At 36.4% G+C, this 26,124-nt stretch overlaps 1 protein-coding gene across 1 annotated transcript; it reads right to left on the bottom strand.

Moving 5' to 3' along the window:
* Nucleotides 1-564: 564 nt before the first annotated feature.
* Nucleotides 565-18,092, bottom strand: LOC128094480 (vomeronasal type-2 receptor 116-like). The gene is made up of 6 exons (XM_052712889.1): nt 17,893-18,092; nt 7,486-7,765; nt 6,309-7,109; nt 5,369-5,596; nt 4,275-4,398; nt 565-1,484 (listed from the first exon to the last, which is right to left on the bottom strand). Exons 1-6 carry the CDS (start codon nt 18,087-18,089, stop codon nt 565-567), a joined length of 2,550 nt encoding a protein of 849 aa, XP_052568849.1. The 5' UTR covers nt 18,090-18,092.
* Nucleotides 18,093-26,124: the final 8,032 nt, after the last annotated feature.

The raw sequence follows: 26,124 nt of genomic DNA, 5'->3' as shown, positions 1-26,124 counted from the left end.
GCCATACAAGTTAAAACATGAAATATCTTCCTATTGTTCAAACTTCAAATTAAATCAGAAAACACTTAGACTCATGTACATCCTGACATCGTTATTTGCATTATCCCATGTTTTGGTCTATATCCTTACATAGAACATAATTTAATTACTTTTTTATAGCTTCTTGACAATCCTAGATCAAAATGAAGGGTTTCATAATTAAATCCTGATGAATATACACTCTACATGCCCATATTTTTTTGGAATGTAAAAATAATACATAATTTTTAGTGGAAAATTGCAGTCAAATGAAATAAGGTAAAATTTTCCATGCCAATAGCCAGATTCCTCACAATTCAATCATAAACAATAACAAAAAGCAGAATTACATTTGTAGAAATTGCTTATTATAATGTCTCATCCAAGAGAACTGAAATCCAGAATTTGTGTTCAAACTTTATTATGCAGTTTATTTTGTACATTTTTCCATAAGATCAGACTTCTTACTTTGACATAATATTTGGTTTGCAGAAAGGATCCTTGTGATATTGTAGGGATGTCTGGCATAGGAAATGTTTGTTATGTTTAATGGATATTTTCAGTTTTAGAATGTCTTTTCCTGACCTTATGAAAAGAATTTATCTGTGGTTTGAACAAAATAATGTAGCACTTTGGGGCAAAGATGCAAAAAAGTAGCCCTGCACTTGAGGCCAAGATACAGAAAATCTCCACAGCTACTGTAGCCTTGCCCTTGGTGCTTTGGTAGACAGGGAGGAAGGTGATCCAGACACTGCAGAACACCATCATGCTGAATGTCAGGTACTTGGCTTCATTGAATGTGTCAGGCAGATTTCTGGCCAGGAAAGCTACAGTGAAGCTTGCCAGGGAAAGGGAGCCCAAGTATCCCAGGACAGAGTAGAAGGCAATAACTGAACCTTTGTTGCAGACAATCAAAATATGGCCATGTTCAGTGTGTACATCAGCATCAACAAATGGAGGAGAAGTTCCCAGCCAGATTCCACAGATAATCAGTTGGAATACAGTGCAGATGGGAATGATGATGTTAGGTGCACCTGATGCCAGCAGCCATCTCTTTCTTCTATTTGGAACAGTCATCTTGAATGCTAGTACCACAGTAATTGTCTTAGCCAAGACAGAAGATGCTGCCATGGTGAAGAAAATTGCAAATGTTGTCTGCTGCAAGATACAGGTGGCCATATGGGGATGGCCAATATAGAGCAAGGGACAGAGAAAACAAAATATGAGGGAAATGAGTAGTACATAGCTGAGAACTTGGTTATTGGCCTTGACTATGGGAGTGTCTTGATACTTCAAAAAGATAGCGAGTACAACAGCTGTAAGAGAAGAGAAACACAGAGCCAAGCCAGCCAGAGACATTCCCAGGGAATCCTCAAAAGCCAGAAAGGTGACAACCTTTTTGAGGCAGTGAGTTCGTTTTGTGTTGGCATACTGGTCATCTGGACACTTCATACAATGATCCATGTCTAGTATAGGAAGGGCAGCATTTTCAGATTTAATTTTTTCCTAGTATTCATGAAATGTGATAGCTACAGCAATGTATTAGGAAGTCATAGCTAAATTTTATTTACCTCTTGTGGTATTTGGAAATTAAATATGTTTGATGAACAGGATTTAATTCTAACTTCCTTTGTGTTTCATCATAATGAAAAGGTTTTGTTTATATTTATCTTACTTACCCAAAAACTTGTTAGTATTTTTCAAAAATAATGATATACTTCCACATGATGTTCAGGTAGCCACAAAACCCTACCTTGGATTGGGTTATTCATGGAAACACAGTAGTTACTCATAGTTTTGCATAGAATGCCAAACTGTAACTGAGAATGAGCTATTTCTCTCTATATTATGATCTGTGTATCAGCAGAAATTAGGTCTCACATAAAAATGTTCTCATGTGTTTCCTTTGACATAGAAGCCTTACCCACTTGATGTCATGGAAAGAACCTATTCCACCAAATTATTAAACCAGTACAATTCCTAACAATGTTCAAAATATTTGCTAATGCATATTAGTAAAGTAGTCTCTCCTCATCAAGGAAACTTGTCTTTGAGACAGAGACCACTAGAGAAAAATCACAACCAGTGAAAATTTAGAGTTGTGGAGCTCAGTCTAATGGATACATTTATAATAATACTCCCTGAAATACATTTATAAAAATACTCCCTCAGGAAAAGTTGCAGAAAAGGGAGATGAAAATATTGTAAGAACTAGGGCATCAGGCAGATGATGTAAGTAGATGTCTCAGAGAAATTTCATAAGCTACAGCCATAAAGTCTCACAGCAATCAGACCTCAACCCTACATGGAGAACTGCAGACACCTAAAGAATATTGATATTGGGAGAAATTGTCTTTCCCAGAGTGTGGCACACCAACTGATTATCTTTGAATAACAAAATGGCCCATCTTAAAATATACAAGTAATAGTGTGAAGACTGAACAGTTTGTATTTAGAAGTATATGTGTATATACATAAAATATATGCACATGCCAACAGTTAAAGAAAAAATGTGGCCATGTATTTGAAAGAGAGCAAGAAGGGAAATGTGGGAGGATTTGGAGGAATGGTTTCAAAAGGAGGAATGATGTAATGGTATTATAATCTAAAAATAAGAAAAAAGAAAGGAAGCAAAATTAACATCCAGCACTGATAATGCCTAGGAAAGCAGAAACAACATGAACAAATTATCATCCAAATTCTCTACATGTAAAAACATCACGTCTATTTTTATGTTTCACTGTTTGATCTTTGTTTTGGCACATTATCTGCAAATTTTACTAATTTGTATAAGATTTGATTGTTCAATGCTCCCAAGGTTGCGGTATTTACTGTTAAAACACCAAAAATCAAACCCATACCTCAAGGGCATAATTACAAAAGATGGTACTGGATGAGGCTGAGAATTTCTTTCCATTTGTATCTTTGTAATTTATACCACAGTATATTCACTTTTCTTTCTATTGAATTGACCCAACAGACAAAACTGAAAAGTGATGATGATGATGCCATTCCAGGATTGAGTCTATCCATCAGAAAGTTTACATTCCATTTTAGTTGTTCAATCCTCTCTGATTTTGCTAAGCAAATTCATCTAAACTGGTGAGTAGAAGTATTGAAGTGCTTCGATTTTTAATATTTATTTAAAATTAGGTATAAATGTGTTGAATTTTTTATTTTTATCAAAAATATATTCTTTTCTGATACAATACACCCTGACCACAGCTTCTCTTTCCTCCATTCCTCCCATGCTTTTTTAAGTAGGAGCAAGGGAAATTTAATAAATTGAGTGTATTATCTCTGTGTTCAACTGGCACAAAAGTCAATAAATTTGACTTTTGATTTAATATATATGTGATGGTCTCATTTGAATCAATACAATTTTTGTGCATTATCCTATTACAGTGGTTTATTTTCTCACATTAGTCACTGTGTTTCATAATCAAATACACTTATAGTTTTAGTATAATTTTTTAAAAATCTGTACTTTTTCTTCACAATCTAATGTTCAAATCATATACAGTTATGTTTACCCATTTGACAGACTCTAAATGAAAATGCTAGTTAATTTTTTAGCTATTTCTTCTCACTACAACAGTAATTAATTCCATCTTTCAGTACCTGATATACTATGAAAGTATAGTTTTCAAAGTTTCTGTACATCAATGTAGATTCCACTACTTATTTAAAAAAACTCTCTGTGAATTACTTGTTGTGAACATTATAATAAAATATTTAATACAGAGTTCAATATGATTGAATCCAAACTAAGCTGTGAAACAGAGTAAGACTTGAAATACAAACTACCAAAGATAGAATTGATCTACTATAGCACATAGTACAAAAATGAACATTTCTAAAATATGATAGAACATCCCTGAACATTCACTCCTTGTTAGAAATTTGGGGTTACTGGGAATAAAAGGGTGCATATCACATAAGGCTTAAATAAACTGAAAAAAAGATATGACTATTAAAAATTCTGAATATTAGGGTGATGATAAGTTGGAGTAGTAATCTTTATTACTCTAAAGTCATATCCAGGAAAAAATATTATGTTCATGGGGTCAAGACTGATCAGATAAAATGTAGCTAAAAAGACACAGAGTGTAGTATTTCAAATAGCAATATTATTTACGGTTTCAACTTCATAAAAAATTTATCTTTTCCTTTTCCTGAAAGGACTCTTTCTGAACTATATAAATATGAGAGAAAATAAACAATCTGTTGATTATTTTGGTAAATTATATTCTTACTTGTCATGTTGGAAATTTCATTCTCTGGACAGGGGTTACAATCAAAACAGCAGACGGCCTTTCCCTCCTGAGGGGATTTTCTGTGTCCAGGACTGCAGGGCCTACTGCATATGGAGGGTAGAGTCTGAGGAAACCAGATACATTTTAGACACAAAGAGTTTAATAGTTGCAAAAGCTACAGTGATTCAAAGGAGCCACTGAAAATTCTATTAAACTCATGTATCACTGTGAACTAGTGGCTGTGGAGCCCCGATTGGACTGAACTAGGCCCTCTGGATATGGGAGACAGTTGTTTAGCTTGAACTGTTTGTGGGACACCCGGGCTGGGGGATCAGGATCCATCCCTGGTGCATGGGCAGGCTTTTGGTAGCCTGGTGTCTGCGGTGTGGCACCTTGGGCAGCCTTGGTACAGCAGGAAGAGGCTTGGACCTGCCTTGGCTTGTTGTGCTGGGCTCTTCTGACTCCCCATGGGTGACGTTGATTTGGAGGATGTAGGGATGGGGGTGGCTTGGCAGGGAAGGCTGGGCAGTGGGAGTAGGGAGGAGGTGGGATGTGTTGGTAGTATGTAGAGTGAGTAGAAAATTTCTTAATAAATAAATAAATAAAAATAAAAAACCTGCTACTCCTTAGATACCCCATTAACACATGTGAATTTGTCCATTTATAAGGACAGAGCTCTCCTGTCCCAATCACCTTCCCAATTTCCCATCTCTCCTATGACATTACTATAAGTCTGTAGCACATGAAATTTGGGAAGGATTTCCAATCCACAGGAAGCTATTAATAACAATAAAAAATTTCATTATAAAAACCTCATGAGTCATAAAGTAAAATTTCATTGTCTTTAATATTAATATTATAAATTTATGGTGATCTATAAATTGTGGCACACAACATAAGAGGAAAGAGGAGAGGAGAAGAAAGGAGAGAGAGAGAGAGAGAGAGAGAGAGAGAGAGAGAGAGAGAGAGAGAGAGAGAAGAGTGGAGTGAGTCAATAAATGAGTAATTGTTAAAATGTGTTACTTCAATGATGAAACATGCTGTTTTAGAGTATTTGTGCTACATGTAAATCATTTGAGTTAAGACCAAATTACCTGTCTAAAATTGGTGGCCCACTCTGTCATTTCATCAGATATGTACAATTGTTGATCATTAGGAGAATGTCCAGAAAACTTTCCTATTTTCACTTTAAATCCCCAGGATTGATTAAAATCTGTGATATAGAAAATGTCATATTCTGTACCCTGTTTTGCCTCCTGGTTCATGGTCACTAGGTCTCCAGCAGGATTTACAAATTGTATGTTCTTCAGTAAAGAGAACATCTAAAACACATTTGTCATTTTAGTTTCAAATATGCCTACACAGTAGGACAGAAAATATAAAGTATATAATGCCAGTAATTTTCATTAGCCTCCTCTAAAAAAATAACTGTATAAAGTACTCAGTAGTAAATAAAAGAAATTATATGTAGAAATAAATTTTCACTACACTTTAAAGTTAAAATTTTATGACTGGAATTGATACTCTAAAACACCCCACCTAAATTATATGCTTATAGAGTAGAGACACAATCTATATTTCTTCCTGGCAACATTGTTATTTGATTTTGACCTTGGAAATTGCTTTCCTTAATAGATCAAAAAGTGGCAGCACTACTATTATGATCTGGAATCTTTGTTTTAAAATTTGATAAGCAACTTTTTGATCATATAAAAGAAAAGTCACTTTCTTGTCATTTAACAATTTCATGAAAAATATTATTCTTCCAAATGTTAAAAACATAAGATTAATGTGTGTGCTTGTAATATTCTGAAAAATTTCTTCATTTATATTTTAAAATGCTGACTTGTATGCCAGTATCAGCTCTGTCATAATTTATGACACTAACATGATCTTCATCACATGCAGTGAAAGTGTCCAGAAACATATGCACCTGAGAGAAAGGTTTGCAGTTTGCATGGATTTAGAAAAGTACGGTTCCCCTTAGAATGTCATCTCTATGACATACAGGCCATTCAATGAATGGCTAATTACCTGCCAGGAGTCAAATTCCAGTACTTTCCCATGATTCTCTGACCATGTGCCTATTTGTCCCAGAAGCATCTCATGGAGTGAGTGGGCCACAGCATACACAGCATTGTATACGTTATAACTTGAATCACTCATGGACATACCAAACTGATGTCTAAATAACCACTTCAATAAAGTTGAACAATTCTTCAGTTTCTTACAGTTAGATGATGACAAAGAACACTTAAAATAAATCCACCATAGTTTAGCAAATGAAATTTCCTTACTGTAATTTGAAGGGTGCACTGTCTGCATAAATTGTTTAAAATCAGACATCTCAGAATTCTGATGTGAAAAAATGAGAGTACCATGGAAGGAGTCAAGCAAAAAATCCCCCACAACAGTGATCCTGTCAAATTGTGATACACTGACCCAGAGTCTATTAATTTTTAAAAATTTCCATACTATAAAATGTATTTGTAGAGCAGAGTCTTTGTCTCCATAAACAATCACAACTTTTGCTGATGACATCATAATCTGCCTACTATACTGGTTAGCTTTTTGAAAGTATGAAATGTTGTCATTTGTGATAAAACTCACAAATGCTAAACAGACAATGTTCCTTTGCATCTCCTCTCTCAATTCAGAAAGAAATTGAATTCCACGGTCTTCATTTGAAATGATCACTCCTACCCAGTTCCATCTGAAGTGAACCAGTAGGGACACCATGGCTAGTGGTAGAGATGTGTCCTTGGGAGACATCTGATGGAGATAAGGAAATTGTTCATGGGCACTCAGGAGAGGTTGAAAATGACCATAGTAGAGCTGAAGGACATAGAACATAAGCACAGTATGAGTAAGATAGAAGGAATAATGATTGGTCTAAGACCTAAGTGTAGTAAGTAAATACTGGGGGTGTTAGAAAATGTGAATTCTACATCTCATTATTAAAATTATATCCAATTTCTTTGGTTGTTCCAAAACTACAACTATCTTTTCTGGAAAAGTGTTTCACACTTCTGCTGCCTTTCATGCGTATTTGTGATAAAGTTGTTATGCTTCCTTCAGAAATTACTTGAACATTTATACTTGATGGAACAGAATAGAGAAAAACCAAGTCTCTACCTCTTAATCTTTATGATTCTCAGAAAATCAACTTTAAGGAGACAGTATTTCATTAAAATATCCCACTCTGACTTACCTCTGGAGTTCTGGACATGTACAGGAGTGGTCCAAGGGTTGCAGGAACTTCCCACATTGGTCCTGTAAGTACGATTATATATTTTCTCTGATTTTTACAGTAGTAGTTAGGAAAATTTTCACTTCTTTTTGCAGTAGAATCAGATTTCCTCTTGTCAGCCACCAGATTACATTTGATGTCAACTAGCAGAGAAATGTTTGGTAAAATATGAGGATTCCTATTGATTTCTTCCATGGCAAAATAAAGACAGAAAATCAGGTGGATGTTCTTAGGTGTCAACCTGAAAACAGAGCACACTATTCATGAGATTAGGTTCCAAACATGATAATTTTATATTACACTCAATGTGAGAATAGCACTGAATTTTTTTTGACCCATTGCTATGGTGACACAAGTCCTATTTATTTGATGTATAAGAATGTGAGGCCTGTGGGAGAATATTAAGATTCATAAAGGTTTTTCTTTGTGGAGAGTGGATTTCATACCAATGAGATTGCCTTTTTACTTTGCAGTTTCCTACAGTTCTATCCTATTATCTGCAAACTTTGTAAAATATATGCATGCGCTTCAGACACTAGAAAAGATTGTACTGGCTAATGTTGAAATCTGCTTGTGCCTTCATTGCATACTTCTAACATTTAACCTATGTGAAAAACAAATTTGTATTATCCGCTACCTAGAGCGCTATTCTTTTATACAGAGGCAGAACTGGACAATGTTATGATGTTGCTGAGGTTATGAAGACTAGGTAGCTAAATCTGCCTGTGCCAAAAGCTTTGAAAAGCCTGAGGGATTCATAGGTAATTAAAATAGCATAATACTTCTTATCCTCCCTCTTTCCTTTCACATATTTTCTTGCTTTCATATTGTATTTGATGATGTTCAATGTTTCGTGATAAAAGGTATATTATTATACCTTCCGGTGAGGAATGAGCTCCCTTCTCTTCATATGGACCCTTATGCTGTACCGATGCCTTTCAACCTATATGTTTAGCTTTGTATTATAGAACAAAACCTGGATTCAAGTTGGTGTGGTTGAGATTTGTCCTGATATGTATTGTGTAATAGATTTACTACAGCATCTCTCTTTCATTTAAGGTGTTTTGCTTGGATATAACTGTTTTGATATAGTTTTTATAGAGTTTGATCTTATTTAACAATAACATCTTATTTCAGTGTGTTGTTTATGAGTGTTTTAGTTACTGCCTCATGCTGAAAGCTGCTGGTAGCAATGGCTTTACTTGAGGCCCAAGAATATAGAGCAGATGGTAATGGATAGGTGAGGTGTCAACCTACCAGCTAAATAATTCTCTGATGGAGGAACTCTTACAGGTAAGACTTATGGGGCCACAGACTCTGGACATGGTTGCTTCTGTTTGTAATTTCACATGTGTATAAACAGCTTTGTTATCTCCCTAATACCTGAACTGTAATGGGTAATTTCATCTGATGTGTACATGTAATCTCATGATTACATCTCAATCTTATGGGCATATATATATATATATATATATATATATATATATATATATATATGAGAATGATCTCATATATATATGAGAATGATCAGGAAGAAGACTCCTCATTAAGCTCTATAATTTTATTATATGGAAGATATACTAGGATATGCTTAATAACTACCTCCATTATTACACAAGGACTGTAAGACATTTAGGCCCTGTTTTTTAAATCACTAGTTCATACTGGCATAAAGAAAACAGCAATTTCTTCTCAATTCTAAGACAAGCCATATACTATTGGCTGAATTGGGGACTCAGAACAAATTCAAACTAGACTGAATGTCTCTGTAACCATATCATAAGTCAAAACTTTACAGATATGCACAAGGACAGAGTTGGACATGTCTAACTAAGGTTATTCATTACAAAACAACCTAAATTACTATGCCAGTTTCTCTAGCAAGGCCTATCTGATAACAGAGACCAGTGGCCACTCCCTACTAAATTCTTTTGCAATTAACACTCTCTACAAGCTTCTAACCTCAATTTAGGATATAATACTCAAGGATCAGTTAACTAATTGTTTATTATTTAGGTCCCAAATAACAATTAATCAAATAACCAAGTCCAGAGAGAAACAGATTTATGTGGGAAAATTTTCACAATTAGCCCAGGCTACAGAAGATGGTCTGGCCTCACAACCTTGAATATAGGGGTACAAGTTCCCTTCCTTATGATCTGAGCCTACAAACAGGAAAAGAAAATATATTTTTAGGTTTAGGAATTTTTCAATGCCACCATGCCCTGCCTATGCATTGCCTTGGAAAATGGCTCTGCTCCTTATTATTTACTTAAGGAATGTGTTATAACCTTTAGATGCAGCTTTTGTAACTTTTCTTTTATTGCAAAAACCCTCCTGTTAAATGTGTATGTAGTTGTGTAGGACAATGTGAGCAAGAAAATTGGAATTTGAGAGAAAACTGAAGCTGCAGAGAAATAAAGAGCATGACCCTCAAATCCTGTATGTCAGTGTGATTCCCTTAGATAGAAACTTATTCCTAAAGATCCACAAATAAGAAAGATTCCTAAAATCCCACTACTCTGAAGGCCTTCTACTTATAATCCTAGAGCAATGCTAGGAGCTGGACTTCCAGGCAGTGTTAGCCTCATCCATATTTTCTGTATTGCTTTGTGACTAAATACATTTTTATACCACTGGACATAACTTGTGGTTGTGAAGCTGCTATGGAATTGATTGAAACATTTACATATCCCATAAATTTTTAATGCTCATGTTTGAATCAGTTTTTTGGCAGCGTCTTATTCTTTTATTTCTTACAATTATCTCTTTCCCTGAAAGACCCGAAGTTATGCCACATTGTCTAGGCCCTTGCCATTCTATACTGGAGATGGATATGCATTGTTAAAATTGAACTCTCCCATTCATTCACTGTAATTACTCTTCTGTGAAATGTTAGTATGTCTTATGATATAGACTAGACCATAATATACAATTTAGATATTTTTGAACTTGAAAGGAGACTTTAATCTTCATATGGAATACAGAAATACCCAGGATAGCTAAAAGAATACTAAATAATGAACTAATTACTGGTAATGTCACTATGGCCTCACAATGTACTACATAACTGTAGTAATAAAAACAGAATGAACTTGTCACAAAAGCAGACATGTTGATAAATAGAAAGAATTGGAGCTTCAGACTAATTCCACACACCTATGGACATCTACTTTATGAGAATGAAGCCAGAAATATACAGTGGAAAAGCTAAACATCTTTAAGAATTGGTGCTGTCTAAACTGAATAGTTACATGGAGAAGAACACATATTTATCCATATCTATCACTCAGCAAAAAACCTCAACTCTGGGTGGATCAAATACCTCCATGAAAGAACAGATATGGTGGATCTCTTAAAAGAGAAAATTGGGGAATAGTCTTGGACTCATGGTTTCAGTAAAGATTTTTTTTTGATGAACAGAACACTGATAGGAATTGTACCAAAATAACAATAAGTAAATGAGACCTCATGAAACTGAAAAGCTTTTGTATGGTAAAGAACACCATCATTGGGACACAGTGACAGACTGGAAAATGGGAAAAGGTCCTAATTCATCAGGGTACTGTAAATCAAATGTACTTTGAAATTTTATCCAATTATATTCAGCATGGACAACATCAATCAAAAAGATGATAGCTTATGGTACAAGAATGCACTCTAATGGGAAGACTCATCCATTGCTTATGAGATTGTAAACTTGCACCATGAGGATCAGCGCAGTGGTTCCTTTGGAAGCTTGGTATAGATCTACTTCAAGATCCAGATATCTGACTTGTCTTAGTTTGGGCTTCTAATGCTGCAATGAAACATCACACCCCAAAAGCAAGTTAAGGGGGAAAGAATATATTTGCCACACACTTATATATCTCTGTTCATGATAGAAGTAAGTCAGGACAGGAACTCAAACAGAGCAAGAACCTGGAGAAAGAAGGTGTTGAAGAGGCCATGAAAGAGTGGTGCTTACTGGATTTCTTTACATGGTTTGTTCAGCCTGCTTTCTTATAGATCCCAGGACCACAAGTCCAGGGATAACACAACCTATAATGGACTGGGCCTTTCCCCATCAATCACTAATTAAGAAAATATCCCACAGACCTGCCTACAGCCAATATCGTGGAGATGCTATCTTAACTGAATGTGCCTCTTCTCGGATGACTTTAGCTTGTGTCTAATTGACATAAATCTTCGGCATACCACTCTTGGTCATATACCCAAAGGACTCTACATACTACTATAGAGACATTTCCTTGCTCAAGTTCATTAGATTCCAATCAAAAATTATATAAGCTTCCTAAACATGTGAATTTATGAAGGCAATCTAAATGAAATTGAGAAATAACTATCAAGACCAAACCCAACCATACAGATAGTTCTTGTCACCAAAGGAAGCTTCCAGTACAATGAATAGATTATATCTTTTCAATAGCTAGTGAAAGAGACACCACAGGGATGCCCCCCAAAGCACAGGCTCCTCTGCTGTGGATATTGCTCTGTATGCTGTGAATGTGTTGCTCAGATTGGTTGATAAATAAAATGTTGATTGTCCAAGAGCCACGCAGAAAGTATAGTCAGGATAAGCAAACAAAGAGAATTGTGTGAAGGTTGGAAGGCTGAGTCAGGAGACCAAAGCCCATCATCCATGGAGCAGCATGTAATGGCATACAAGTAAAGCCACAGAAAACATGGCGACATAGATTAACAGAAATGGGCTGAGTTTAATTGTAAAAGCTAGTCAATGGCAGGCCTGAGCTAATTGCCAAGCAGTTTTAATTAATATAAGCTTCTGAGTGATTATTTTGTGAGTGGTTGTGGCATCTGTGGGGCTGGGCAGGACTGGAAAAATCTCCAGGTACAATCCTCTCTATAAAGGAGGATAAGGCCCTATGTCTGAAGATGACACCTACACAGCTGAGTGATGATGAAGAAATCAAGCTAGTACCTACCTAGAGCGTTTATGCCTGCTAACTACTGTTCATAGTACTCAAAGTTCTCTGAAAAATAAGCAAGGTAAACACAAACCTAAACATCTACAATGGTGACTGCCTGCAAGATGTGCTAGTGAAACAGTGGCATGAAGCTGGTAGGAGTAACCAAATAATAAATGATTTGGTTTAAAGTCCATTCCAAGAGATTGAATACATGTTTGACTCCACATTGCTGGCCAAGAACATGACAATAGATAGGCCTGGGACCTAGAGGAATACCAAAGACTACTGCTCTGATAAAGGAACAAAGCCATAAAATTACTCCTAAAATCATTCTCTATATTCATAGATCTGTTCCTTGCTTAGACATCATCAGAAAAATTTCTTCCTCCAGTATATGTAGACAAATACTGAGACCCACAGCTGGTCAATGTGCAGACAGTGAGAGACCTTGCACCATTTTTAAATGTGGTGTCTCCATCAAATGCACCACCATTCCACACAGGGTTCACGGAACTCCATGGCAGAAGAGGTGCAAAGATTTGTAAGATCCAGAGTGAATGGAGAGAACAAAAGAAATAAGGACATCTATGCACAGCACTGGTGCACATATGAACTCAGAGAGGTTGAGGCAGTATACACAGGACCTGAACACATCTGTGTCACATGGAGTCCATTTGCTCAGTGGAGAAGTGGACAAAAGCTCCTATCCTAAACTCAGGAGATATCTCCTATCAATATCTACTGCAAACCAAATTTAGTTCCCTCCAACAGAGCTTCACTATGGACAAGTACCACAATTTAGGCCCGGCCTGGTGCTCGGCAGTTGGTGGCCAAACCAATATATACTCAGTGGTATTTGGAGGTCCATTATATCATAATATTTTTCAGGTCTTTAAAAGTTATTTTAAGCCCGCATTTGTGTTTTTGTGGTATTCCTGTGCATAAGAATGTGTGTGTCTTATTATCTATATGTGTATCTCATTCTTTTTATTTCTTCTGTTTGTTTGATTATGTTGTCCTATTCTGATTTATTTGTTTTGTTTTATCATATTTTCTAACTATTATTTAGAAGAGTCTTTGTTTTCCTGTCTGAGTACAGATAGGAAGGGAGGTGCAGAGGATCTCAGAGGAACGGGGGAGTGAAAACTGTAATCAAATATAATGTGTGAAAAATAAATTTTCAATAAAAATACAAGGGACATGTTTTATGTTTGATAATGTAGATGGCCATGGAAAAATATTATATTAGTTATTAAAAGCATAAAAGAGCAAAAAGCAGATTATCTCATTCATATGAAAAGTCCAAATGGAGCTATATGGGATAGAACATAGATTTAGGAATAGACAGGAATAAGGGGATAAAAGATGAGAGCTGGAAGATACATTATCATGATTTCTAGTGAAATGTTCTAAATATTTTGAACTTGACCTTTGTGATAGATACACACATTTGTCATGTTAACATTCATCGTTTTAAACAAGTGGACCATAAAATGTAACAACAGAAACCAAAACAAATTAGCTGTTTTAGGGTTTTTTTTCTTCTTTGAGATGTTGAAAGTTTTCTACATAAAATCTTCAATGGTTTACTGCTTTACATTTCAAAAAGTACCCATTATTACTTTATGCCATCATCAATGATGCTACATTTTCTCATGTCCTTGGGAAGCCTCTACTCATCAGTCATGGTTATTGTTTTTAATCTGTGGAAAATCTGGAATTTATCAGATGAGGTTAATCTCTGGGATGCAGCACATTATCTTCTGCTTCCATCTTTGAAAGTGAGGTGGCATTGTGAACTTTCAAATTAGAAGGCTCTATTTAGTCACAAGCCTCTTATCATTCTATGTAAAATCACTCTATTTAGAAAGGAGAAACAAACTTACTACAAAGTTTTCTCAACAAAGAAGATGACTAGAAACTAGACTAATATTGGCAATTGATAGATACTGAAAGATGGAGAGCCAATTTTTACTTATTTTTAACTTAGCACTTTGGTGATTTAACCATTGTCCAGTTGAATGGGAATATATTCAAGAGCATATGGATGGTACAAATTGGCCTTGATGCATTAAAAAAAGATGAAACAAAGAAGTGTGATTGGGAGAGGGTCATGGATCTGGGGAAGTTGTTGGTAGTATGTGAATATTATAATGCATTCCATGAAATCTTCAAATGAGTAATAAAATTTTAAATAGACAATACAAGTTGGTGTAGTTATGTGAAAAAAATAAGTGAATCTTTCCTGCATTCTTCAGGTAGGCTCACAGTTTGGAGATTAGACTCGATCCAAATAGAGATTGAATGATTGCTTTGGTTCCCTCTCATCACTGTACATCCATATGGGAAACATTCATGACTAGAATATTTTCAACATGGTTTGGACAAATAGTAGAAAATTATAGGCAAAATTGGGAACCCAATTCCAATGGAAGGCACACATATCAATAACTTTATTTCCAGTTTATTGCACTATATATCAACAATGCTGACATGAAGATCAACAATATACAGTACAAGCATTTGAGTATCCCTTACATGTAATCTACAACATGTTGGAAATGTAGAGAGTAATTACATATATAAAGCTTACTTTTTTTCATCTATCAATCAAATTCTAACTTATGGAGAATAATGAATGCCACAAGAAGATTCCTTTTCTCAGCCACAGAGAAATTCTGATTATGTATGTCAAGAGAGGAGTTGGAATAATTGAAATTTTGTTTGTTAAATGACAAACCTAAGTGCTCATTCAACTCAGAAATGTAAAATGAGGAGGAACTGCATAAATAAACAGTCCTTCTGACAAATTCCATCTGATGATAGATAGGAAGATTCAGAGCATTTGCAGAATAAATGGAACATACTATTCCTTTTTAAGTTAAAATGAATACATATACAGTAAGTTTATATTAAATTATATTGTATTTTCCCTTAACATTCATGTTTCAGTTGCCTTAGCCATGCTATTCAAAAATAACTAAACAATCACCTTAAAGAATTTACTAGTAGTTACATAGGCAGAATGTCTTTTCATAATGCCCATACTTATTTTTACACAAGAGTCTCATTTGACATATGAATATGTGTTTAGTTTTGTTGAATCTCATTCATCATGGCCATGTTTCAGGATGTCATAATTTATTCACAATGATATGATATTATTTCTTTATTTAATTAGATAAAACACTATATGGTTGCATTGATAATCCAGCTTATTTCTCTATAAATTCATTTGCTTTACCAGTTGTCATATCATGTTTTTAATAATGCTAGAATCATCCATATATTGCTTAGAAAACAATAATGAATACCCATGAAACAAAAACTGCTCTTTAGTCACAATACAGGAAGAAAAACATACACTAATTTGGAAACATGTTTGCTATGTAATAAAAAAGGCTTAGGAGGAATTTAGATACAATCCCAATCCGTAATGAACGAACATACATGTATATGAAGAAAACTCAGGAAATGATCAGGACTCTGTTTTTTCAAATGAGGCATTTATGCCTCCATGAGACAGTTCTATACTAATCGATTATTTGTATTGGTAAAAATGCAAACAAAGGGGTCTAGGGAGGAAACAGTTGCCTTGCCATTTTCTTTATTACTCATAAGTTAGGAGAAATCAAAGCATTTCTCTGGAGTTCTCTCATCTTGTATCATGTAAATATGTAAGTATAGATATAGAAAGATCCTGTGATTACAAGTACCAGACTTTTAGACATAAAATTCCCCATAATCTTAAAATAGGAGATCACATCACTGAGGCATATTGATTGATTAGCTGGTGAAATTTGAAAGTGAATGAGATGAATTAAAAAGGTCCTTTCCTTAAATTCAGGGCACAGCTTACCTGCAATTTGTAGCTAATCATAGGCTTAGGGGGGACATGACATATGTATTGGTGAAAGTTTTTTGTTCAAATTCTACTCAAACAACCCTTCATTCTTTCTCATTTATCTGATCATTTGGATGTCTGTGTCATCTCCATATTCCATATTACCATGAATATTAATTTTATAGCTATTATATGATCACTTGTGCTTTGTTCCACACTCTCCTTCAAACCTAAGAATATTTTTGATAAACAGATGCGTATTCAACACATAGGTTTTTGTTTCACTTCTACTGCAGTTTTTCAATTCTTCTGAGATTTCTCTTATATAAGACAGTCATAAACTTTCACCTCTGTTTTGAATGTCCCATTGAGATATGGTATTAAAAACTGAATATAACCTTTGTCTAAAACTGAAAACTTCACTGTGATGACTTTATGTGTTCTTACCCAAATTTAGAATGTTATTTTTGACATTTTCCCTCTAAGAGATATTGTAACCATTTCCTCAGCTGAAATCTCAACCAGTATCCTCAATGATATAGGATAATTGTGGTCAAACATATAATCAAAGATTCTGTACAGCATTCATCCTCACAATAAACAAATTTAGTTTATATAATTAGGGAAAGAAGAGAAAGAGATTTAAAAGTGTAATAATGTAATAAATGAAAGCATATACAGTAAAAATGAGACATGACAATGGCCTTCAGCCCGGGGCAAGTTGGATACTTAGTACTCCTGTCTTGACTGTTAGCAGGTACCACAGGCAACACATTTATTCTAACACATTAAAAGGGAAACAGGAAGTCATTGCTTGCAGGAGCACCCTCTGTTCTAACAAATGGATAAACTGTCTATTGAGGTATTCTAATTGGATACTTCATGTGTTTCTAATCTAGAACTTTGAAAAAAGTTTTTTTATTTTTTATTCCACAAAAAAATGTGACTGTGCACATGAAACTGAATGTAAAGATAAGGATGGCATAAAATTCTCATAGTGAACAGACACTGTTCAATTTCACACTGTTGTTTGCCACACCTGATTTCAGCTGTGGAATCAAAGAACACAACAGTTGTGAAATTATGACAGATAGATTATTTGAACAAAAATCTCAGTACCTTTTTAATATGTCTAACTAAACGTCTGGGCAGATATACCATGGACTTCTGTGTGGGAATTGGGCATTCTATGCTGATGAGCAAAAAATCATTAGCAGAGAAAAGAAAGACTACTTTATTGTAGCCTCTATGAAATGAACTAAAAGCAGTGCTTAGTATTATGTTTGTTAGAAACATCACATGACAGCAGTTGGGAATTGTCATATTTAAGGATGGTCTTTAGAAGCAAATTTGATATCTTGGATCATTCATTCAGCTTCCAGACTGGAATCTGTGACTTGAAAAATACAAACAAGCTAACCCCTAAACCATCATAAATAGGAAAATAAACATGAAATATATTTGGGTAATGTCCTAGAGGTAGGAGGAAAACACAGAAAGAAGACACACAGAATAACGTTCTACCTCTCAGCAGCACTAGAATGCATCATATACCATGATAAACAAGGATTTAAAAATGAAAGAGGTACTTACTGCTTATCTAGATTTCCACTGAAATATTCATTTTTCATGTTTCTGTGCTCTGTATAAATGGAAAAGAAACAGTCTTTTTCTTTATCTCCTTCTGGGTTTTTCTTGTCTTTCATTCTCAAAAAGCACACAGGGTCAGTCAAACTGCAGAGAAGTAAGGGAGGCTTCAGGACCAGTAAGACAAAGAGCAAAGACAACATCTTTGTAATGTAGCTGAGATGAGAGCCTGAGCAAAGTGCAGCATTAAGAGTCAGGAAGAAACTCACGTATCAATTATGCATGAACCCATCCAGGTGTCTCTTTTTATTATTAAAGTCATTGCTAAGGAATGCAATACATTTTAGGAATCTCAGTACTTTGTTTTCAATGTGCTGTTTGCCTCTGGAGAATTCATAATTAGTCTTTGGCCTGGGGCTCTGCATCTGAGTTTCTAAGTCCAGGTGATAATTAAGGGATACTAATTTCATTCCCCTCAATATCCCTTATAATTACATCCATGTCATTGGACATAAAGTTCTCAGACAAAATTCCTCTTAGACAAATTTCCTAACAAGCTCTGATTACCATTTGTAGTAGTTGACTTGGATTACCTCAGACATTTCAAATGAGTTTTGTGTCAAAAATAATTCTTTGTAGACAGAGCTTATTAGAAACATACAGCAAATATGAGCAGTGGTGTTTATGATAGGAAATAGTATCTTTACTGTCTGATGCATGAGGATATTCTTTTCCTACTTGAATGCTGTTTTGTCTGTCTGTCTGAGAATCTTCTGGGTGGCAAAGGACAATATAATTCATACAATGCAGTAGCCTTCAGAAAGTGAAAGAAGAACTCAAATGGCTGAGAAACAAAGAAAAGTTCAACATCATTAGCAGTCATATCATTACAAATCCAGTCTACACTGAGATTTCACCTTACACCTGTCAAAATGGCAAATATCTACAACACAAGGGAAAGTAGAACTGGCAGGAATGTGAAGTAAGAACACTCCTACTTTGCAGATAGGAGTGCAAAATCACAGAGTCACTATGAAAATCAGTGTGGCAATCAATCTACCTCAAGTTCTAGCTAAACCATGTTTGGACATATATTCAAAGGGTATGTCATCCTACCACTAAGACATTTGCTCATTTATGTTCCTTCTTACTTCATTAATAATAGTCAGAATTTAAAAACCAACGTAGATTCTCCTAAATAGAGGAATAGATAAAGAAAGTGTGGAACATTTCTGCAATGGAGTATTACTCAGCTGATAAAATATCGATACCATGAAATTTGCAGGAAAATGGGTGGAACGAGAAAAAATCACACCAGGTGAGGCACTCTAGAATCAGAGAGATAAATATTGCATATATTTGCTTATATGTGGACATTAGCTGTGAAGTCATTGATAACAAAACTATAATTGATGGAACCACAGAGAGTATGTATAGGATGAGGAACTGGAGGAAAAAGTTAGATCTCATTAGGAAAGTGATATTGAATGGACAGTTATTGATGGCTAAGGGTGAAGGGCTAGAATGGGAGGATCAGTTGAGGAAAGGAAGGGAAGAAGATGTTATGTGAGAGAATATGGACAGAAATATCTAAAATCAAGGGCTATTTGAAGGGTAGTATAGAACCCTATTACAGTTGAAACTTCCTCAAATATATATGTACATAAAGGTATCTTAATGAAATTGTCAATATTATGGTATACAGTGTCCCAGCTGCTCATCTTTTTTCACCAAATGAATTTTTTTAGTACCCAGATTGGGTTACATCTAATTGAGTTTTTGACGAAAAGTGACACACAGGGATCCAGAAAAAAAAAAACCCAGGATGTTGCTAAGAGTAAAGATTGCTCTCCACACACTGACAGCAATGTTCCATTGCTGAAGAGGGCACCTACAGAACTCATTGAAGATGAAAACATCAAGCCAGTTCCTACATAGAGGCTTTTCTCCCATATTCCAGTGTATTTGCTATAGGAACTAATCTGTAAGTTCCCAAAAGCGAAATGTAAACACTTGGCCAGCTACAAACCTTATACACACAATGCTGTACTGCCTGAAAGATAAGCTGGGGCAATGGTGACAAAAAGCTAGTAACAACAGATAACTGATTTGACTTAAGACACACCCCACAAGATAGAACTTACTGTACACTGCTTACATGCTCAAGACCCTGAGTCTAGATAACACAGAGACATAGGATAAAATTAATTAATACAGATTTAGGAAAAGAAAAAAAGTAGTGATAAGATGACTCCTAATTATATTCTGCTCTACTTAAAAACCAGTGTCTCTTCCCTTGTCATCAGAGAAGCTTGCTCCTACAGCAGATGGGTACAACTATTGAGATCCACCACCAGACACTAGAAAGAAGGTGAGAGATCTTGAAACAACCAGCACTAAATAAATCTCTCCATTCAGAGCTCAGGGCTCTTCATGGGGGCAGGGAGGGCAAAAAGAATGTGAGAGTCAGAGTGGTTGTACGACAAGAATACTAGCCCCTCTAAATCAACATGTTCAATGATCATTTGAACTCAGAGACTGAGATAACATGCACAGGACCTGCATGGATCAGAACCAGGTCCTTTGTATTTGTATTATGGCTCCCAGTTTAGTGTCTCTGTGTGAATCCTGAGTGGGTGAATGAATGGGTCTTTGATTCTTGTGCTTTCTCTTGGACTTTTTTCCTTCTCTTGATTTGTATTGTCCAATATAACACAAATCTTTTTTTAAATTTTTAAAATTTTTATTTAGAGATTTTCTATTCATTTTACATATCAACCACAGATTCCCCTGTCCTTCCTCCTCCCACCCTTGAGTCTTCCCCACCAACCTACCCCCCATTCTCACCTCCTCCAAGGCAAGTTCTAACATGGGGAGTCACCAGGCCTGGTACATTCAGTTAAGGCAGGTCTAAGCCCCTCCACCCTGCACCAAGGCTGCACAGTGTCTTACCATAGGCACTAGTTTCCAAAAACCTGGGTTAGGCACTAGGGACAGATTCCAGTCCCTCTAAACAGTTCAAGCTAAACAACTGTCTCAGTTATCCAGAGGGCCTAGTCCAGTGCCATGGGGGCTCCTTAGCTATTGGTCCACACTTTATGCATTTCCACCAGTTTGGCTAGTTGTCTCTGTACTTTTTCCAATCATGGTCTCAGTATCTCTTGCTCATAGCATCCCTCCTCTGTCTCCTCAAATGGACTCCTAGAATTCTGCCTGAGATCGGCTGTGGATCTCTGCATCTGCTTCCATCAGTCACTGTATGATGGTTCTATGTCAGTTAGGGTATTCAGCCATCTGATCACCAGAGTAGGTCAACTCAGGCACCCTCTCAACCATTGCCAGTAGTCTATGGTGGAGTCATCTTTGTAGATTCCTGGGACCTCTCTAGAACTCTGCTTCTCCCTAGTCCCATAGTGCCTTTATTTATCATGGTATCTCTTTGCTTGTTCTCCTACTCTGTTCCTGATCCAGTTCGAATCTCCCACTCCCCTAAGCTCTCATTCCCCCATCCCTTGCCCTTCATTACTTCCTTGCCCCCAGTTTTCTCATGTAGATCTCATCCATTTCTCCATCGCAGGGGGATCACTGTGTCTATCCTAGGGTCCTACTTACAAGCTAGTCTCTCTGGAGGTGTGGGTTGCAGTCTGGTTATCCTTTGCTTTACTTCCAGTATCCACTTATAAGTGAGTACATATCATGTTTGTCTTTCTGAGTCTGGGTTATGTCACTCAGGATGATATTTTCTAGTTCCCTCCATTTACCTTCAAACCTCATTATGTCATTGTTTTTTACTGCTGAAAAGTACTCCATTGTGTATATGTACCACATTTTATTTATCCATTTTTCAGTTGAAGGGCATCTAGGTTGTTTCCAGGTTCTGGCTATTATGAATAGTGCTGCTATGAACAAAGTAGAGCATGTATCCTTGTGGTATGATTGAGATTCCTTGGGTATATGCCCAAGAGTGGTATAGCTGGGTCTTGAATAAGATTGATTCCCAAATTTCTGAGAAACTGCCATACTGATTTCCAAAGTGGCTGTATAAGTTTGCATTCCCACCAACAGTGTAGGAATGTTCCCCTTGCTCAACATCCTCTCCAACATAAGCTGTCATCAGTGTTTTTGATCTTAGCCATTCTGACAACTGTAAGATGGTATCTCAGAGTCGTTTTGATTTGCATTTCCCTGATGACTAAAGTTTTAAGCAATTCCTTAAATGTCTTTCAGCCATTTGAGATTCTTCTGTTGAAGATTCTCCTTTTAGCTCTATATCTCATTTTTTAATTGGACTGTTAAGCATTTTGATGTCTAGTTTCTTGAGTTCTTTATGTATTCTGGATATCAGTCCACTGTCAGATATGGGGCTGGTAAGGATCTTTTTGCATTCTGTAGGCTGTCATTTTGTATTATTGACCATGTCCTTTACAAAAGCTTCTCAGTTTCAAGAGGTCCCATTTATTAATTGTTGCTTTCAGTGTCTGTGCTACTGGTGTTATATTTAGGAAGTGAGCTCTGGTGCCAATGTATTCAAGACTACTTCCTACTTTTTCTTCTATCAAGTTTAGAGTAACTGGGTTTATGTTGAGGTCTTTTATCCATTTGCATTTCAGTTTGGTGCACAGTGACAGCTATGGATCTATTTACAATATTCTACACATTGACATCCAGTTATGCCAGCACCATTTGTTGAAGATGCATTCTTTTTTCTATTGTATAATTTTGGCTTCTTTGTCAAAAATTAGGTTTTCATACATGTGTGGATTAATGTCAGGGTCTTCAATTCGAGTCCATTGGTCCACATGTCTTTTTGCCAGTACCAAGCTGTTTTTATTACTGTAGCTCTATAGTAAAGCTTGAAGTCAGGGATTGTGATGCCTTCAGAGGTTGCTGTATAGTATAAGATTCTTTTAGGTATCCTGGGTTTTTTGTTTTTCCATATGAAGTTGAGTATTGTTCTTACCAGGTCTGTGAAAAACTGCTTTGGGATTTTGATGGTGATTGCACTGAACTTGTAGATTGTTTTTGGTAAGATTGCCATTTTTATTATGTTAATCCTACCTATCCATGACCATGGGAGATCTTTTCATTTACTGATACCTTCTTCAATTTCTTTCTTCAGAAATTTAAACACTTGTTATACAGGTCCTTCACTTGCTTAGTTAGAGTTACTCTAAGGTGTTTTATATCATTTGTGGCTAGTGTAAAGAGTGATGTTTCTCTTATTTCTTTCTCAGCCTGTTAGTCATTTGTATACAGGAGGGCTACTGATTTTTTTGAGTTAATCTTGTATCATGCCACATTACTGAAGGTGTTTATCAGCTGTAAGAGTTCCATGGTCAAATTTTTGGGGTCACTTATATGTACTATCATATTACTTGCAAATAGTGAAAGTTTGATTTCTTCTTTTCCAATTTGTATCCCCTTAATTTCCTTTTGTTTTCTTATTGCTCTAGTTAGAACTTCACGTACTATATTGAATAAATGTGGGGAGAGTAGACAGCCTTGACTTGTTCCTGATTTTAGTGGGATCGCTTTGAGTTTCTGTGCATTTAATTTGATTGTGGCTGTTGGCTTGCTGTAAATTGCCTTTATTATGTTTAGGTATGTTCCCTGTATTCCTGATATCTCCAAGACTTTTATCATGAAGGGGTGTTGGATTTTGTCAAAGGCATTTTCAGCATCTAGTGAGATGATCATGTGGTTTTTCTTCTTTCAGTTTGTTTATATGGTGTATTACATTGACAGATTTTTGTACGTTGAAATGCCCTTGCATATCTGGGATGAAGCCTACTTGATCATGGTGGATATTTTTGATGTGATCTTGGAGTCTGTTTGCCAATATATTATTGAGTATTTTTGTATCAACATTCATGAGGGAGATTGGTCTGTAATTCTCTTTCTTTGTTACATCTTTGTTTGGCTTGGGAAGCAGAGTAACTGTAGCCTCATAAAATGAGTTTGGTAATGTTCCTTCTGTTTCTACTGTGTGGAACAATTTAAAGAGTATTGTTGGAGACTGCAACTGTTCCCTGAGCAGAGCCCACCAGCACCTGATTGGACTAAGAGACTTTCTGGACAGTGAGACATGTCTGCTCCTGGCAGCACTGATTTATTTCAGAGAGAAGGATGGGCACTAAAGACTCTTCATATGGACTTTATCTTCTCCTTGGCAAAATATACATTTGGAGAAGAAACTGTTCTCATCTGGACTTCTTGAGAAAATGTATTGACTAGACATGCAGGACCCATAGGAAGGTAATCACTGAACTTTGCTTGGCAAAATGATCCTTCAGGTTCCTGCTTTGCAGAATAAATACCAGACATTCTACAGGACACAGAGAAAAGTGATTGAGGAACTCTAGGCCTGTGGGCTGAAGACAGATGCCCCAACTTTACAGAGGAAATTTGGATGACTGTCCAGGCTGCCAGCTGTCTCTGTCTACTCTCACAAGACTCCTGAAAGTTGCTTGCATCCTTCTCCTGTTTCTCAGGCATAATATCCATATATGAAGAGGCACAGAGAAACTTGGAGTTCATATATGAACTTCTATGAAGGCAATCACAAACAAAAAATAAGAAGCTTCACACTCCATGCTGAAGCCCAGGTACTGCCACCCATATGTCCAAGGGGGTGGAGCCATCCACTGGAGCATGGGAGTCCTATTATTGGCTACATCCGTCAAAAAAGAAAGATTCTCCTTTCCCAGGAACTATCAACTACCAATAGATCCTCAGGAAGCAGTAGGTGTGAAGATTATCTACCCTGTTGCCCTTGGTTACCCATCATAACTACATGCTTTTGTAGTGCCAGGAAGTGCAATATGGACTTCTGAGAGAATGAAGACATCCATGGTCTTATCCATCGTTAGTCCCTCAATTGCTTCAATACCAATTTTTCAGACAAGCTGGTTCACTAGTGCAATACTGGCATGACTGTCATAGGTAACTAACTGATTTCTGATAGGATTTGACTTGTGCTCCACAGTAAGGAATTTCACTCCTGGTACTGTAATTCTGGTGAAAGGCCTTGACTAGAGAGGCCATGGGCCCTAGGATAAACTTGATATTGCTATTTTTCTAAATGATCATGTTGCCAAAGTGCTGTCTACATTACTATTTAAAGAATCATAGCAAGAAAAAATGTGTATATATTCAGGTACCTTCTTTCCAAATATTTTCCATATGGTTGGTTAAATTTGTAGACATGAAACATGCAGACACAGAGGACCAACTAATCTTCAGTCCTTCCTATCTCTTTGAAATATATGTATATCTTAAAAAAAACTGACTACTCCTTTGCCATATGATGTTTTCCCTGAGACATTGCCCCGGCCAGCAGGGCTTCAACGGGTTCTCGACCACCCTAAGAATGGAATGATAGGGAGAGGAGATACAAAGGAAATACACCAAGTCAATATTCTGATCAAGGTGCAACTTTATTTTTCTCCAGGAGGGTTTATATAGTTCCTACAGGGTAGGGGGAGCAAAAAGCTGTTATCTGCATAGGGTGGGGCAAGCTAACAGGGTGTTTCTATAAGATGTTTACAGGATGAAAGGGTCAAGGGCTCTGACTCAATGTCCTGTTGCTAGGCAACCTGACTATAAGATGATCTAGTTCCCTGTCTTATCGGGGGTCTGTATTTTTCCACTAATTAGAGATTCCATCCTTGTCCCTGACAGACATGAGAGCCATCTGTTTGAAACACGGTCACAAGGGGAAGCCAGCAATCTTACCTCCCACTACCTGTAGGAGAGCAAGAACCCAAATCCAAGTCACATCTATCACCTAGCTCTAAGTTACAAAACTGCCTCCTGTCATGGTCATGTGAGATGTTTGTTTTGCCTTTGATGGAACCAATTAGCAAATGCAGATGGCCACCTCAATTACCAATAGAACCTGGAACCTGGGATAAACCCTGTGAGACAAATGCAGCACCTCTCTCTTTAGTGACTGGGGACTGTTGATGTTGAGAACACACACAATGGGCTGCATCTGATGGACTTGTACAAGACCTGGACTTCTCCCCTTCTTTGCTTCTCACTTGCTCTGAGTCAATGCTTATTCAGCGATGCAACTGTTTTTCTTTTCTATTCCTCTGAGTTGGGGGGCATTTTGTTTTTTAATTGGATTCTCTGTGTAGTAACTACTCTTTTTAAGACATAGAATGTTCCAGCACCCTGGGATTCTATACTCCTTTGAAATAAATACATTTTGAGCTGAGTACTCTCCTCCCCAAG

Source organism: Peromyscus californicus, unplaced genomic scaffold (genome assembly GCF_007827085.1).
Source record: "Peromyscus californicus insignis strain IS unplaced genomic scaffold, ASM782708v3 Scaffold_4__1_contigs__length_199733344, whole genome shotgun sequence".
In the NCBI taxonomy this organism is placed as follows: domain Eukaryota; kingdom Metazoa; phylum Chordata; class Mammalia; order Rodentia; family Cricetidae; genus Peromyscus; species Peromyscus californicus.
The sequence above is the reverse complement of the archived record's forward strand: the minus strand, read 5'-3'. Positions and strand labels throughout refer to the sequence as shown.

What these genes read in the sequence shown, in the direction of transcription:
- LOC128094480 (XM_052712889.1), bottom strand. Translation starts at nt 18,089, where the DNA reads ATGTTGTCTTTGCTCTTTGTCTTACTGGTCCTGAAGCCTCCCTTACTT. An exon ending in AGTGGAAATCTAGATAAGCA is followed by an intron (nt 7,766 to 17,892) that starts GTAAGTACCTCT and finishes CTCTGTTTTCAG; the next exon opens with GTTGACACCTAAGAACATCC. An exon ending in ACATGTCCAGAACTCCAGAG is followed by an intron (nt 7,110 to 7,485) that starts GTAAGTCAGAGT and finishes TATGTCCTTCAG; the next exon opens with CTCTACTATGGTCATTTTCA.